This window comes from Diabrotica undecimpunctata, chromosome 8 (assembly GCF_040954645.1).
Source record: "Diabrotica undecimpunctata isolate CICGRU chromosome 8, icDiaUnde3, whole genome shotgun sequence".
Classification (NCBI taxonomy): domain Eukaryota; kingdom Metazoa; phylum Arthropoda; class Insecta; order Coleoptera; family Chrysomelidae; genus Diabrotica; species Diabrotica undecimpunctata.
Window position 1 is genome coordinate 33,932,088 of NC_092810.1, and position 17,582 is coordinate 33,949,669.

Consider the following 17,582-nt stretch of genomic DNA (forward strand, 5'->3'; position numbering starts at 1 on the left):
CGGATAGTAGGAAAGTAACAGGCTGGTTTCAGAGGTGGTAAATCTACAATTCATCAGATTGCAAACCTAAAACAAATTTTGGAAAAAACACTGAAATATGACATTGATACTTATCACATATTTATAGACTGTAAAGCAGCCTATGACTCTGTGAATAGAAGAGAAATGTTCAAAGCAATAAAAGAGCTAGGAATACCAAATCAGTTGGTAAATTTAACAAAACTTACTCTTAAAAAAGTTGAATGTAGATTATAAATTCAGGGGGAACTGTCTGAACCTTTTAAAACAAATAATTGGCTGCGCCAGGGAGACCTTCTCTTCTGTATACTGTTTAATCTGGCTCTGAAAAAAGTAATACGTATACCACGAATCACAAAAACTGGTTTAATATATAATAAATCAGTGCAGAGCCTGGCCTATGCTGATGATATCAATATTGTTGGGAGAACGGAAAACGCTATACGAAAGGCGTTTGTAGCATTAAAAGAATCAGCTACAAAAATGGGTTTAATAATAAACACCAACAAAATAAAGTAGATAAAAATAAGCACGCAACCACAAATCCTATGACTACTCGTTATAGAAAACGACGTCATCGAAGCAGTGAACGAATTTGTATACCTGGGACCGCTCCTTAACACTGCCGCGGAGATAAACCGCAGAATGTCCACGGACAACAGATTTTGGGCTCAATCTCCTCCTTAATCCACAATTATATCGAGAAATACAAAAATAAAATTCATAAAGGTAGTGACATAATGCCTAAATCCAGAAATAAAGGTTTACAGTGTCCCTATACTCAGCTCTTGCAAGTATTCTAATATTTTTTTTTTGAATTTAAAAATTCTATCTGCGTAACAAGAATTACCTCAAACAGTTATTTCACAGTGTAAAGCTATGGAATAGTGCAAAATAGCACATTCTAAGGAAACTTTTAGGAAGTATATAAACTAAGTTACGTATTAAAAATATACTTATAGCAAGTCTAGAACTTAAGTAATCTCTATGAGCACTAAAATCCATATTATAGTTAGAAAGATTCCTAATAGCTTAATACTATTTCTTGAGATATACCTCCAATCGGAACTAAATATCAAATTCTGATTATTGTCTTCGTTTAGATTCAGACCATTACGTATAAACCAGTTTTTGTTTTCCGAGTATCACTATATATTTTAATTTTACCATTATGTTAATTATTATTAGTATTAACGAGAGTTATATCCTCTACGAAGCATATACATTTTATAGGACAATTGTAGTGAATTATTCAGATAAATAAGAAACAAAGTGGGTCTTAATATCAAGCCTTGAGGAACCCCTTACTCGACGGTGTTAAACTCAGAATAGCTGTTATTAAGAAAAATTGCCTATTTTCACTTTAAAGTTTAAGTATGATCTGAATAGGTTAAGATTGTTTTCCCTTATACCGTATTTATGCATTTTTTCTAACAGTACTTCATGTGAAACAGTTAAAAGCTTTGGGTAAGTCGTACAAAGGACACAAAATGACCTTCCTCGAAGCCATCAACTATATTCTTTACAATTTTCTGTATAGCTAATGTAGTGTTACATTTTTTTCTAAAGCCATAGTGATTACAGCGAAGTAGTTTGTGTTTTTCTAGATATTCTATTAAACGAACATTTGGAATACTTTAAAAAATTTTGCCGAAAATGGGAATCATTGAGATGGGGCGATAATTTACAGTTTCATCTAAAGGTCCCTATTTGAACACTGGTAACACTTCTGTTCCTTTTAATACATCTCAGTAAATCCCTTCAGTAACACAATGATTATAAAGTATAATTAATTTAACAATAATTATATTGATTGTTTCTACAATTATTTCTTTGCTTAAGAAATAAAAAATCGTACAGTGTGAATTTTTCAGTATCACTAACAGGTAATAAAAATAAAGAGTGGCAAGGAGAGTGCATCTGTTAAAAAATCTATGGCTTCGTTTTCATTTGTGAAATTAAAAGAACTTCTAATCTAAGAAATTTAGCTACTGAAATCATGTAATTATTGAAATCGTTTGATGTAATCGTGCTCTAATCAGACAGCTTTTTTATTTTACAATCAATTTCTGTGATAATTTATAACTTTCCAACTGTCACGAGATAGATTTTCTGAATAGGAAAAAAATCCTCATAAACCATATTTTACAGGTTATGTTCGTGAAGATTACTGCGTCTGCAATGTCAAGCGTCAAGTGATTCCACACGCATTCGAAATATCCTTCTTCGTATTCTTCGTAGCCCCAATGTCTCTAATTACAATACTCTACATTTTCATCGGTTTACAGCTTCGGAAATCCACCGTAGGACCTTCTAGAGGAAACAGCGTCAAGATGAGGCATCGAGTCTACAAACCTGTAGTAACCTACATGCATCCTTCCACGCAGGTCATAGTAATGAACCGAGGAGGAACTGTCGGTGAAGTTGTTGAACAAGGAGAGGAAGAGGGTAGGAAGAACTTCGCGAGAAGTGCTCAAGCCACGAAACATGTCGTCAAGATGTTGGGTAAGTTTTTAAGTTTAATTGATCATAGACATTTTTACGTTTTAAAATTTAATTAAATATTTTAAATACTTTTCTTATGATTCTCTCCTTCAGTGATAACTAGCAGAATAACTTAAGTCTAAATAATAAATTGTCTAAAAAAGTCATTATATTTAGAGTGCCTCTCGGCAAAAAAGTTGCTCAGCCCCAGTGTAGTCCAACGTTGCCATGTGATTAATTCCTTTTATAACTTAAACATCATAGTTTTTAAATAAGATGTAATTCAAAGATATTCAAACTACATTTAAAATTTTTTTACCTACATATTTAGTGGCTTCAGATATGTACATCCAAATAGCACTGATGATGGAATAGTTATTCCAAAAAAGTTCTGTGATGTAGCCCGATAGGTTTATTTTATTAATAAATCTTTTATAAAGAAAATTTTTTAAATAATTTTTTTTTATTATTTTGTTAACATATTTTTCAAACTAAACTACGTTTTCTTTAACTCAAATATACTTTTCTATTTTTGAAAAGTTAAAGAAGTCTCATATCATATATAATATATTAAGAATAATTTTTAAAATTCACTGCAACAGTGTAAACGATACGCTACTGAATGCTAAGCTACGAAATCAATGAGCCATTTATCTCTCTCTATCTTATTGCAACGTTAATCTGCTATTCCATTCTACTGGTCCTCAGAACGCGACGTTCTAGTGTATGACTTTTACACAGAATATTGTCCCACTTTTCTATGTTTTCTATATTTATATATTGTGTATAAATATAGAAAAACGTGAGGTCCACACGAAGTACAAAATATCAAATACTCCAGAATCCCGAGACACCTATAGAAGAATACGAAATGAAGCAAAGCAGTTGGTAAGAAGAACAAAAAATTATCACTGGGAACAGTTTACAAACAGGATGGAAAGAGACTTTTACAGAACACAAAAACCAATATGCAAAACCAGCAAACGAATGGGAAAGATGCCTGAGGGAACTGCCTGAGGAACCTTAAAGGAAAGGAAAATAATAGTCAACACAATAACGTACCCGAATTAAGACACGAAATTAAAATCAGTTTTCAGGAAGTAGATATAGCCATAAATTCACTTAAAAATGGAAAGTCACCAGGACCAAACAGAATAACCAACGAGCTTCTAAAACACAGAGGAGAAAATATAACACTTAAGATGACAAAACTTATACAAAAACTAATATTGCACTGCAAGGTACCAGACGCATGGAGAAACAGCATAATGTTCAAGAAAGGAGATAAAGAAGACCCCAACAATTAAAGAAGTATAAATCTACTGAGAACCGCACTTAAGCTTACCACAAAAGTCGTAATCAACAAAATCAATAAACTAACAATTTTATCAGATGAACAACACAGATTCAGATCCGAAAGATCCTGACGCCGTAGACGCCGTATTTGATCATTAATCTATGATAATTTTGCTGTATGTGAATGATTAAAATATAAATTGCTAGAATATCTTTCATCACAAACTGGCAACGATGTCATCGCTTTATCGCATTCACATTAATTTCTGAGAAACTACTGCCTATAAATTTTATTCTCAACTGCAGAATGTATCTTACTGTTTGACGTTAAAGCATTATTTATTGATGCTAAGCAAGACTTCAAAGAGATTATTATATATTTCAATAATTTATAGAAGACTTAAAATTGATGAAATTATATAGGCATTTAATATAATTCTATCGTATGATTACAGACTGCTCCCATAAACGGCGTTCGCGATTCGCGTACTAAAATGTAATGGAAAAAGGCCCAAAAATTCTATTTTATGCCGTTTTTACCGGATATTTATGCCCGCCATTGCGGCATAATAAAATAAAAAAATGATCGCCCAAAACGGTCATTGAAATCACCTTCATTAAAACCGTAATCGTTAACTTTAAGTCAAATGGCTATAACATTGTAATCGAAAATAAATCCTATTATTTTAGTGCGGAGTTTAGAGCAGGCTGTAGTCTTTATGCTAATATAAGGATATATTTTAAAATTTAAAATTAAAAGTGTATAAAATTTGTATTTTTTCATTGTAAGTCTAATATTTCCGAGAAAATGTAAAGTTTAATTGAAAATTCGTACCTGTATTATGCGCCAATAGTTTCCAATATTAAATAGTTTAATCCCTTAAAGGACCCAGTAGAAGAGACTTTCAAATATGTTTTTTTGTAATAAATGAGTTTTGCGGCATATAATTTACCAAAAATTAGTAATCACGGCATCATTTCGGTGGTAGTTTTTTGGTCTTATGTACCACTAGTGGTACATATAGATACCACTGAAAAAAAAAAGTTTGGTGGTACATATTTATACCATTCTCAAGATACCTCATTTTTAAACAATAAATGTATTAATATTCATTATAATATTGTCTCTTTTCATTCTTTTTCATAACTGAACTGTGTAATCCATCGATACTTTATTTTCATTACTTGCTAACTCCATCGGCTTCCAGTTTACAACTCATTCCTTCTTTACTGATTAATAATGTTCCAGTTTTTTTAGTCGAAGTCGTCATGTATTTTATTTATTGTGGTATTTTATTGCGTTTTAAAATCTTGCTAATTAACGTTGTCAGTTGATCCGACAATTCATTTAGTATCACATCTGCAGCATATTACATCTGCATATTACCGCAGCTGTTCTTTTTTTTTTTTTAGTTTGTGTCTTTTGTACTTCATGTTTGCTTATCTAAACTTCTTCGTTTATGATATTTTTTGATATTTGTGGTTTTAACTTCATTTGTTGTTCCTCTGTATAAACTTCTAAAATAATCAAACCACGTAATCCTTTTCGATGTGTTTTCGGTCTATTTATAACTTCACTTCAACTCTTCGACCTCGTATAAATGGCCATATTTCTTTTTGATAAACCATTGGTAAATATATATACCACTTTCCTAAACGAAACAATCTTTTTGGTCAATATCAATGGAGTTTTAAATATAATCATATCCTATTAAGAAATTATTTGATTTCAAAATTCTAAATTAGCATGCGTGAGAATAGCCCTAGAAAACAACAATTAATATTAATTTACACCATTACCTACTATAATTACCAACAAACTGAAAATCTAAACTATAATAGACATTTTCAACGATTTAACAAAAAACTATTGCAAAAAAACTGAAATCGGTGGAGCATCTTTTAATTTTATAATAAAACATTGTAATACTTACTTTTACTTTAAATTATCACTGCTGGATCGTTTAAAACAGTCGAACAAAGCGCGCGAAAACTCACGATTTTAATCAATGCCCGCTGATTTCTTTTTTACCACTATGTAACATGATTTTTGTAATTTTCTGTTCATTGTTTTTTTCCATATTCTTGTTGGAGGCATTTTGGGGTCTTTTGTCGAACTATATAAAGCCTTTCATATAAATTATGAATTTGTTTTGCCAGGAGACACTTCCGTTACCATTCAAATAGTCAACGTATTGGCTTCTGATAACTTCTGCTTCTCGGAAATAATTATTACTGCCTCTAGATGAGACAGATTTTAGTTCCTTACTCAGTTCAGATCGCCATTTCCCAAAATTTAAGTCGCCCGTGATAATATCGTCAGAATCTACACATTCGCTGGTAATATAGGTTTTGCTAGTTTTTCTCAGCCAATTATGAATGCTGCATGCAGCAGTGACTATTTAATCAACTGTATATGGTTTTTGTGTAATATGTTTTTTAAATATACGAAATCGGAAAACAAGTATCCCGAAGGTATTTTCAACAATCCTCCGTGCTCTAGATAAGCGGTAGTTAAAAATTCTCTTTTATTTGTCTATCACTCCTCGAACAGAATAGGGTCTCATCAAATATGGTGTCAGTCTAAAACCTTCATCTCCCATTACGACAGCATCCTTTGGTAAGTTGTGAGTCTTACTTTTTAAGATATTTAGCAGCGATGAATTTGCAACACCACCCCCATCAGAAGCTCTTCCATTAGATCCAACTCGATATAGGAAAAACAGTAATCGTCGTCAAATAAAGCCGATAGTATTATACTATTACAGCCCTTGTAGTTAAAAAAATCAGAACCGCAGTTTGCAGGAGCTTTAATATTTATATGTTTTCCATCTATGGCTCGTATACACCCCGGAAAGTTCCATTTTGTTCTGAAACCTTCTTTGATTATTCCCCAATCTTCTCTTGTATAAGGTACCTGAAATTAGAATTTTTACTCCAAATATGTCAAGAGAATGGTTACAATTTAGAAAAACTGAATTTTATATAATACTGTAAAAGGGAGTAGAGTAGAGTAGAGTATTTATTTAACTACATAACAATACAAATATTGTTTGTAGCAAGTCAAGAAGAACATACATAGTATTAAAAAACGAATATAAAACGTAACTTAAATAATATATACAAACAAGAACATATAATAAACAGAAAAACATTTAAGGCAAAGTTACGGTAAGCAGTTCAGTCGATGTTCTGCAATGAGTCATATATTCTTCTGAGCAGTAAAAACAATGTTTTAGAAGATATTTTTTTATAACTTTATCGAAACTATTACAGCTTAGCTATTTTATACTTTTTGGTAAAATATTGTAATAATTATAATTAAGACTATTTTTTTCTGAAAGACTTAATCTACAGCGATTTGTTCGTAGGTAGTGACAGTTTCGCGTATTGTGAACATGGACATCAGACTGCTTTATTAAATGAGCACGTTTTCTGTGAATTTCAGTTAAAACTTGAAATATCAACAGAGTAGGTAGCGGCATAATTTTGAATTTTATAAAGAAAGGTCGGCAGTGTTCTAGATATCTAACCCCTGCTAAAATCCTGACAGCTTTCTTTTGCATTCTAAAAATTTGAAGTGCATTTGTTGAATTGCCCCATATAATTACACCATAGTTTAGATGAAAGTGGAATAAGGAAAAATATGTCATTTTTAATGTTTCAAAGTTGACAACCCTTGCTAGTTGGCGAATAACAAATAATGAACTTGATAGTTTTTTCTTAAGTTGTGAGATATGAGCCGACCAGTTAAGTCGATTATCTATGGTTATTCCCAATAGTTTAACAGTCTTCTTGTTAACTAGATCATTGTGTAAATTACTTGCAGATATAACCAAATTTTGCGTTTTGTCAGAGTTAAGTTTTAGTTTGTTTGCAGCAAACCATGAGCTAGATTTAGTAGAAACTTGCTCATGAGACATTTTTAAATCATCATTATTTTTTCCTGATATAACGTATGTCGTATCATCTGCGAATTGTATGGTTTTGTACAGAGATATGAATTTAGGCAGATTGTTGACATAAATAATAAACAAAAGAGGTCCTAAGACCGAACCTTGTGGGACTCCATGTTTTACGGATAGAAAATCAGAGAGATGACCTTTAGAGACTACCGCCTGGTGTCTGTCACATTGATAAGAAGATATATGCTTAAGAGGGATACCTCTGATTCCATAGTAATTTAATTTGTGAAGCAAAATGTCGTGTGAAACGCAATCAAAAGCCTTCGGCAAGTCGCAAAGAGAAATTGCTATGCGATTGCCGCGTTCAAGCCCCTCAATCACCTCCCTCACAATATTAAATACCGCGTTCGTAGTAGAACGAGCACTTCTGAATCCATATTGTGAGTTGCTAAAGTAATTATTTGACTCAAAATAGCAATAAAATTGTTGTTTGATAACTTTTTCAATCACTTTCCCAAAAGTAGAAACAATGCTTATGGGTCTGTAATTGTCAGTTTTTAAGGAATCACCTTTTTTGTAGATTGGTAGTACTTTTGAATATTTTAGTATTTCTGGAAATACTCCAGTTGATAGAAATAAATTAATAAGATGAGTGAAAGGTGTTAAAATTATTTGGTAAGTTTCTTTTAAAATTTTGCTATTAATTTCGTGAACGTCCCTACAATTAGAATTACTAAGAGACTTTATTATTTGAGAGATCTCTTCTTCCAGAACGGGACGAAAAAAAAGGACTTGCTCGGAGAAGGATAATTTCTGTAATTGACGAGGACATCGACGTTAATATTGGAAAGAGATGTAATTATATTCTCTGAAATTGTAGTAAAAAATTGATTCATTTCGTCTGGAGGTAGATCAGGTTGTACCGAACTGGATCTTGTGTAGTTTCTTTTGAAATTTACTATTTTCCAGCAGTTTCAGGGAGAAAAATCACGCCATAAAAAATTAAGCCAAAACTAAAAATAATAATAATACTCTGTAGATAGCAATCTGAAATATAGTTTAGAACAATACAGAAATTAAAGTACAGGATCATGAAGAGCCGAATAGTTTTCAGGTCGTTACTCCAACACCTACCGCTGAAACACCTCGTCGTGCACAAATTGTCAGAAAAAAAAGATAACAAGATGAGGGAATTGCAGCAGTATCAAATGTGATTGACGAACTAAAACAATTAAAAAGTACCACTGTTCAAGGTGATGATGAATTTGATTTTTTTGGGAAAAATGTAGCTTGTCAATTGCGGCAGATGCCGCTGGTAAATTTTCATAGAGTACAAACAAAGATGCAGACTTTATTAGCAGATGAACGTATTTCGTTGATGAAAGAAACCAATTTGCAAGAAGAGTCATGGGATGCTCCTGTGACCCCCCTACTCTCAGGAAAGTATCAGTCAATACCTATAATAACAATAGTAATCGCTTGAGCCTCAAATTCGAATGAGATAATTAGTAGATTTACTGGAGATATACACTCAAAAGCTGTTCGTCCCATAGATTCAATTGAAGAATCTCACGTTGAGGAGTTTTATAATTTGTAATGTAATATATTGTATTCCAAACTCAATCTAAATACATAAATAACTGAAAAATTGTTAGAAGTTATTTTATTAGAACTTTTAAGAACAACCCCTATTGCCTTACAAACTTCTGGAATAAACTCACACATTTTTTAACGTGGAATTCTATATAGAAATTTCAAAGACCCATAACACTCTCCAATAGCAAGAAATCTTAATGCATCTTTCAGCTTTGTCCTAGCAGGAATTGCATTTCTCATATGGGTATCCGTTCGCTAAATGTCATTTGAAACTTTTAAAAGTAACTCGAAGATGATTCCTATATGCAGAAATATCTTTAGTTTTCAATTCCTGCAGAAGCTTGCTAGAGGCTCCCATATATGGACAACGTGCGATCCAATTTTTGACCCACACTTTATTTCTTCTACCATTTGACTTCTGTTCACCCAATATATCCTCCAATATGTCTGCTATTTGTTCAATTAAAATCGTTATCGAGTTGTCTATACAACGATTTATAGCCCGACTACTCATTATTAATTTGTTTTCAAATCAATATCCTTGTATTAGCTTTTGGGACGCTACACACTCAACTAAACTAATGCAAAAAAATATGCTAGTTAAAGTTGCATGTGTGAATACGAAAACACTTGCTAGTAGATACGCGCGCTTTTCACTCGGCCGAGTACGCTGGTATGTGCAAATGAGTCCTTATGGTCAAAGAATACAATATGGTAAACAAGTTGAGAATTGCTATGCTGCCTACTCGCGTCTGGCTGGTGCTCGCATGTGCGTGACTCATGCTCAGAGAGCCGGCCGGACTAAGCCGTTACCGAACTAACGGAAGTCTACTATACTGATTACCATTGCAAAAAATAAATTAAATAATATTTATATAAATTATATTTTTTATAAAATCAAACAAATATCTATTCTATGCAATTAGTCGAAAGATTAATCAAAAGATTAACACTTCGTTTTCTAAGTAAGCTGGAGCCATCGATTTCCTTTTACACAATTATTGTTCCCTATAGCTTTCAATAATCATTTGGCCTTAATCAAATTTATAAAACAGTATCCATTAATCTTTCATTTCACGGTTGTCTGATTTTCGTTCTTTTATAATTCGCTAATTTTCTTGTTAGTGGAAAGCTTTTGCTCGTTTTTAGCTCCAATAAGTGTGGACCAAAAAGTGAATAGCTTTCAATATTCTCTTGAGGCTTTTTTCCAATTAGACGCATTTACCACGTATTCTTAATGGATTTTATTGCCGTTTGTTTTATACTCCTCTAACGATGGGGAAATTTTTGTACAAAACTTTGATGAATTTCATGTTTAATTTTTTTACAAGAAAATAAATAAACAATTTAATTATATATATATATATATATATATATATATATATATATATATATATATATATATATATATATATATATATACAATAGCACTAAAAGCCTTAGAGGCCGCCCATGGCTTAAAAAGTTTGTTCTTTCTTCATTTTCGCTTTCCTTTATGTACTGAGATCTTCTCTGGCTCGATATGTGATTTTTCTTCATTCTTTCTTGTTATTCATTTTTCTTTTCTGGCCTTCTAGTCCAATTTCTTCCATATCTTTTTCTACCTCCTGATTCCATCTATTTTTTGGCCTTCCTTTTCTCTTTTTTAAAGTTATAGTGTAGTTCAGTACCCTTTTTGGAGTCCTCGTGTTCGACATCCTTTCTAGGTAACCTCGCCATCTTAGTCTCTGTGCCTTTATGACTCCTATTATGTTAGGTTGATTATATAATTTCTTTAACTCATCATTTGATTTTCTTATCCATAGACCGTCCCTTATTATTCCTCCATATATCTTCCTCGGGATTTTCCTTTCCCATATCTCCAGTAAATTTTGTTCATTTTTTGTCATTCTCCATGTCTCACTGCAGTACGTTACTATTGGTTGTATAGTTGTTTTGTATAACTGTATTTTTGCCTTTTTTGATAAAAACTTGCTTTTCAACATTCCGCTAAGAGCATGTACAATGTACACTTCTATTGCCTACCATTATTCTAGCTTGTATTTCTTCTTTAATGTTAGGTTTGCGTGATATTATTGTAGCTAGGTATTTCGAATTCGTATGATAATCTTTCTTCTACTTCTACTTTAAACTTTTGTCCATCCCTGAACTGATCATCTGTCCACTGCATACATTTTGTTTTAGTTTCATTTATGTAAAGTCCCATTTTCTTTGCTGCTTTTACTATTCTCTGTACTATCTCCTGTAGCTCTTTTTTTCCTCTTGCCAGCAACACTATATCATCCGCAAATGCCAAAACTTGGTGTCTTTTATGGTATAGGAGTCCTTCTCTATTGATTTTCGCTTCTCGCATTATTTTTTCTAAGCATAAATTGAAGAGTAATGATGACAAAGGATCGCCCTGCCTTAATCCTTCGTTTACTATAAATTTGTCCGATACATGATTGTTTACTTTGACTCTGTTTTCTGTATTCTCTAAAGTAAGATGTATCATGTTACGTAACTTTCTGCTAACTCACAGTTCCTCAAGGGTCTCTTTTAATTCCTTCCTTTTTATTCTATCGTATGTTGCTGGAAGTCGACGAATAGCACTATTGTTGGTAAGTTGTGTTCATAGCTTTCTGCTTGTAATTCTCTGATTATGAATACTTGGTCCGTTGTGCTTCTCCCTCGTCTAAATCCGCACTGATATTCGCCTATTATATTTTCAACTTCTTTTTCTAGCTTATCTTTTATGGATTTTGATAGGATTTTATATACGGTATTTAGTAACGCTACTCCTCTGTAATTACTGCATTCTGTTTTGTCTCGTTTTTTGTGTAATAATGTTGGCAAATAATGGCTTCCTTCCAATCTTTTGGTATTCGTTCTTTTATCCATATCTCCTTTATGATCTTGCATATCCAATTATTTAGCAGTTTTCCACCATATTTCATCATCTCTATAGGAAATAGAAAATAATAGGAAAAAAATCAGAGAGCAATTTTTAGAGAAATTTATAAGCAAGGCAGCCTTAGATGATATAGAAAGCAGATAGTAACAACTAATCAAAAAGTAATGCCAAGGAATAGGCAGCTAAACAGAGAAGGATAGTGAAGAAGATATGTAGAAAAAAAAATGTGAAGATTTTAAAAATAAACAAATCAGGAACCTCTACCAACAAACAAAAGCCATACCGAACCGGCCATAACACCACACTAAGATATTATAAAGATAAAGAAGCAAATCTATTAGACCAAATATTTCAAAAAACATTTAAACGCATATAATTAAAATCAAAGACAACAAATGCAACTATCAGATGAAGTATCAGCAGACTAAAAAAATAATGAAGAACCACCTACTAAGAAATAACTAAGTTTAACGATAACATAATCTTCTTCTTAACGTGCCCTATCAAGTCCCCTTGACGTTGGCTATTAACATGGCGAAACTGTCTCTGTCTTGAGCTATTCTAAAGAGTTGCTCAGCTTTCCTCATTCCTGTCCACTCCATGATATTCTTCAACCAAGAGGCCTGTTTTCTACCAATTCCTCTGCGTCCTTCGATTTTACCCATCATAATAAGTTGAAGAATATTATATTGGTCTCCCCTTACTACGTGTCAAAAATAGGCCATCTTTCTACATTTGATGTTATCAAGCAGCTCGCGAGCAGCATTTGCTCTCTCAAGGTCTGCCACATTTGTCAGCATAGCCGTCCATGGAATTTTTAGTATACGTCTGTGCAGCCACATTTCAAAGGCCTCCAGATAATTTTTTATTAATACTGCATTATTGTTAGTGTCTTTTTTAGGTGGGCTGTTTTTTTAGAGGTACAAAACTTTGAAATGGAATAAAACAAAGATGATTTTTTTAAATTGACATGAAATTACTTTTATTCGAAACATAACCTTTTGGCATTATAATTTAAATATAATTTCTGACATATGACTGCAACGGCTGGCCCTGAAGTAGTCTAATCTGGAGGTCCAATTATATCGGCAATACTGCGGCGAATGTTGTCCTCCAAGTGGTCAATCGTTTCAGGCTTATCGGCGTAGACTAGCGACTTCACATATCCCCACAGAAAATATTCTAGCGGTGTTAAATTGCACCATCTTGGAGGTCAGTTCATGAGTCCGAAACGTGAAACTATGCGGTTATAAAACGTTTCCTTTAATAAATCAATTGTAACACGAGCTGTGTGAAATGTTGCACAGTCTTGTAAAACTCTAGCTCCTGCACCTCATGACTGTTCAACTGAGTAATGAAAAAGTCGGTAATCATGGCTCCATAGCGGTCATCATTGCTTGTAAGTTCTGGCCTGCATAATTTTTGAAGAAGTTTAGATCAATGATTCTACCAGCCCCCAAACAGTCAGTTTTTCTAGATATAATGACTTCTCAACATAACTTCAAGTTACACTTGAAGATTACCGTCACTTCCAATACGGTAGTTTTGTTTGTTGACTAGCTATTCAACCAAAAATCAGCTTCGGCATTAAACAAAATTCGCTTGTGGTGCTTAAACCACCAAAAAACAAAAAAGTTGTGCGAAAGCGTTCTATGGTTAATCGAATGCTCTGGTGGACTATTATGTTGATCATAAAATGGACGTAGTGCACTAGTGCGCGATACGTATTTCGAACAGAAACATAATTTTCAAAATAAATTTTGCTTTGGCTGAACTGCCAAACCAAACTTAACATAAATCACTTGACAACAGTCAAAATGGCCGACAGTTGGCGATACTATTACAAGAATTAATATTAAATTCAACTCAACAGTCTTCCGGGTTGAACCGCTTCGATTATCATTGCGCCGAGTTTTCGGCATCCTCTTTAATAATTTCTTCAGGGCTTTCGAGGTCTTAGTCTCTTGAGCCTCCAGACACTACTACACTTATTAAGAACCGATGAACTACTGTTACTGGAAACAGAGGACAGTTCATTTAAACCGTCGATGGTGACGTGGTTTGGGTAGAGCGTGGGATATACCGTTAGGATTGACGCGGGACTAACGCGATGGTTGGCGCATGGCTAGGCGCGGGGGTTGGCGCGGGGATTGGCGCGGGGGTTGGCGCAAGGTTTGGCCCGAACATTTCTGACACTAGGATTTTGATTGGCGGGTGGAGCGGACCATATCACTTTTTAAAATAATTGACGCTTACGTGAGCTCTGCTAGCGTTTTAACACCAACTGTTCACTTTAATCTTCATAGTGAACTGTTGTTTATATTATAGTGTATTTTTATGTATGAGAGAGTAATAAAACAATAAATTATGTATGCAAATCCCTAAACTGTTGATACGGGTGACTCAATGAAAAACAGATATTTGTCAACAAGTTTACAGAAGTATATAGAAAAACAATTTTAAATTGAGTATGACCACCAGGTATAAAGGTTGGAGCAGAATAGAATACAATAGTTGTGAGGGTTACTAATCCCTAAATAAGGTTGCCAGTGTCGGAGTGATGGAGTTTAACAGGTACTAATGAATTTGCAAGAAATGTAAGATGTTTATTTTATTGGTTATATATAACCAATAAAAGTTTAATAAGTACCTACCTATTTGCAAAATAAAGTTTAATTCTTTAGATAAAATAAAACGTTTTATTTTATCTATTTGCAAAATAAAGTTTAATTCTTTGCCTATTTGTAAAATAAAGTTTAATTCTTTAGATAAAATAAAACGTTTTATTTTATCTGAAATGAGTGCATTCCACGAAGTAAGGGTTTCAACAATCAAACATTTAATTCTTTAATTCCAGGAATCTACGACAGTAATTGACTAGATAATTACCTTCTAAACTTATTCCACAGAAAATGTGATAGTGGGTTTTTCCATTTTGTACATAGGAAGGTCCTGAAGGTGGATGAACTAATGCAGAGCGCAGATATTGTCAGATTTGTAAAATCACAAAGACTAAACTGGCTTGGTCACCTAGAAAGAATGCCAGATAATCGAGCTGTAAAAGTAGTCCAGAGATGGAAGCCCCAAGGAAACAGAACAAGAGGAAGGCCCCGTAAAAGATGGATAGACGACGTAGAGAGGGATATTAAAACCATGAACATCAGGCAGTGGCGAAGAAAAGTATCCGACAGGGCAGAATGGAAGAACATTGTTAAGCAGGCCAAGACTCACAAAGGGTTGTAGCGCCATTAGAAGAAGAAAGAGAAGATATAGGAAGGTCCAAGTGGCGTATTCAAAATTCTTAACAGTTCACTAAAAGTAAGTACTTCAGTTGCAAGGTGCAGTTTATTGTGTATACTAGTGTTATGGAAAATTGGGAAGTGCCGTGTAAACGCCGAAAAATTGGTCCTCTAACAGTTAATGAAAAAACATTAATATTTAATTGTTTTAAATCATTTACAGACAAACGTTTATGTGAAAGTGTTGATGAGACCGTTGAGTTAATTAGCAGTACACTTGGTGTTGGGAAATCTACGATTTACAGAGTTATTAAAGAAGAGAAATGAGGTAGTTTTCAAATGCCACGTAATGCTCCAGGGAAACCAAAATTTCAAATAGAATATCATTTTAAAGAAGGACTTCGACGGACAGTGCATGAATTCTTCTTTAGACAAGAATTTCCAACATTGGATAAAGTTCTTGTCTCAGTTCGAGATGGTAAATATTTCCCAGAAATGAGTCGAAGTACGTTATGGAAACTTTTAAAAGAAATAGGCTTCCGCTGGAAAATGAATCCCAGAAAGTCTATTTTATTAGAAAGAAGCGATATTGTCATATGGAGAAGACATTTTCTAAGAACCATAAAGGAAATGAGAAACCAAAAAAGAAAAATATTTTATCTTGATGAAACATGGATCAACGAGGGTCATACACCAAATAAATTTTGGCAGGATGAAACTGTTACAAGTCAAAGGCACGCTTTTGTAAATAACTTATCTACTGGTTTAAACCCACCATCAGGAAAGGGACGCAGGCTGATAATAGTACACATTGGCAGTTCAGACGGTTTTGTTGAAGGTGGTTTATTAACTTTTGAATCAACTCGTACCGGTGACTACCATGAAGACATGAACGCTGATGTCTTTCAAGAATGGTTCGAACAAATGATAGATCTTCTTCCTAAGAACTCTGTAATAGTAATGGGTAATGCAAGTTATCACTCCAGACTTATAGAAGGACTGCCCACAACCAAGTGGTTAAAAAAAGAGTTGCAGAATTGGCTGAGTTCAAAAAATATTACGTACCATCCCGGATCTATAAGAAAGGAACTTTATTCGTTGTGTGCCCTTCATAAAGAAAAATTTAAAAAATACGAAATTGATGAAATTGCCAAAAATCGTGGAATGACAGTACTTAGATCCCCACCATATCATTGTGAATTAAACCCGATTAAACTGGTATGGGCCCAGATAAAGAGTGAAGTTTCAAGAAAATACCACTTTTAAAATTCATGATGTTAAACAGTTGTTTTTGGAGGCTGTAAATAATGTAAAACCTGAAAACTGGGTAAAGGCAGTAAATCACACTATTAAAGAAGAGGAAAAAATGTGGAAGCTGGACAATATTACTGATAAAATGATCGAGCCAGTTATTATAAATCTTGGTTCTGAAAGTTCATCTTCTAAATCTGATTTGGATTTGTAACAAGTAGCTGTAAGTTTTATATTAATATTTTTATTCATCTATTTAATATACCTTAGACGGTTTTAAAAACTCTTTTTCTCTTTTGTAATTTTTAAAAATTAAAAAAAATGTGAATTTTTAAAACCCTTTTTAATGTAGGCCAGTCAGTTCTAATATAGTGTGTGATAAAAGAGGTCACTTTTGTTTACATACACATAACACTTTATAACACTGAAATAATTCATTTATTTTTTACAATTATTCAAAGTAATTTTTCAATTAATCTTGAGCACGCCCATGGAGTGGTCGGAGCTACCAGTTAAAATTATGCTAATTACTCTCTCGTTCATAAAAATAAACTATAATTACAGGTTCCCTATTTCTCTTATCTCACTATGTATTTTTTTTTGTCTCTTTTTGACTAATAAGGTATTTTTTTTTGTTTGATTATTAGTTTTGATTCTATTCTAACACGTGTTTTCTTTAAATTGTAATTCAGTTTCTTTTGCAATCTCTGTTTGTAAGGCTCTTTTTTTTATTTTACTCAGATCCCAACATTTTGTTTGCCACTTGGTCTTAATTTTTATCTATGTTTTACCATTGCATATAAGAGTATACCTATTCATCACTAATTAAAATCTATGCTCCAAGAAAGAAAGGTCTATACAGAGAATAAAAAGAAAATATTACTGAAATAATACCAGGTG

At 33.1% G+C, this 17,582-nt stretch overlaps 1 protein-coding gene across 1 annotated transcript in view; it reads left to right on the top strand.

Annotated features, from left to right (window-relative positions):
* The window catches only part of LOC140447412 (pyrokinin-1 receptor-like), a 649,679-nt gene that overhangs the window by 273,396 nt on the left and 358,701 nt on the right, over positions 1-17,582 (top strand). Inside the window, exon 4 of the mRNA XM_072540050.1 lies at positions 2,170-2,523. Coding sequence (XP_072396151.1) covers positions 2,170-2,523 — 354 coding nt within the window. The remainder of the gene's footprint in view (positions 1-2,169; positions 2,524-17,582) is intronic.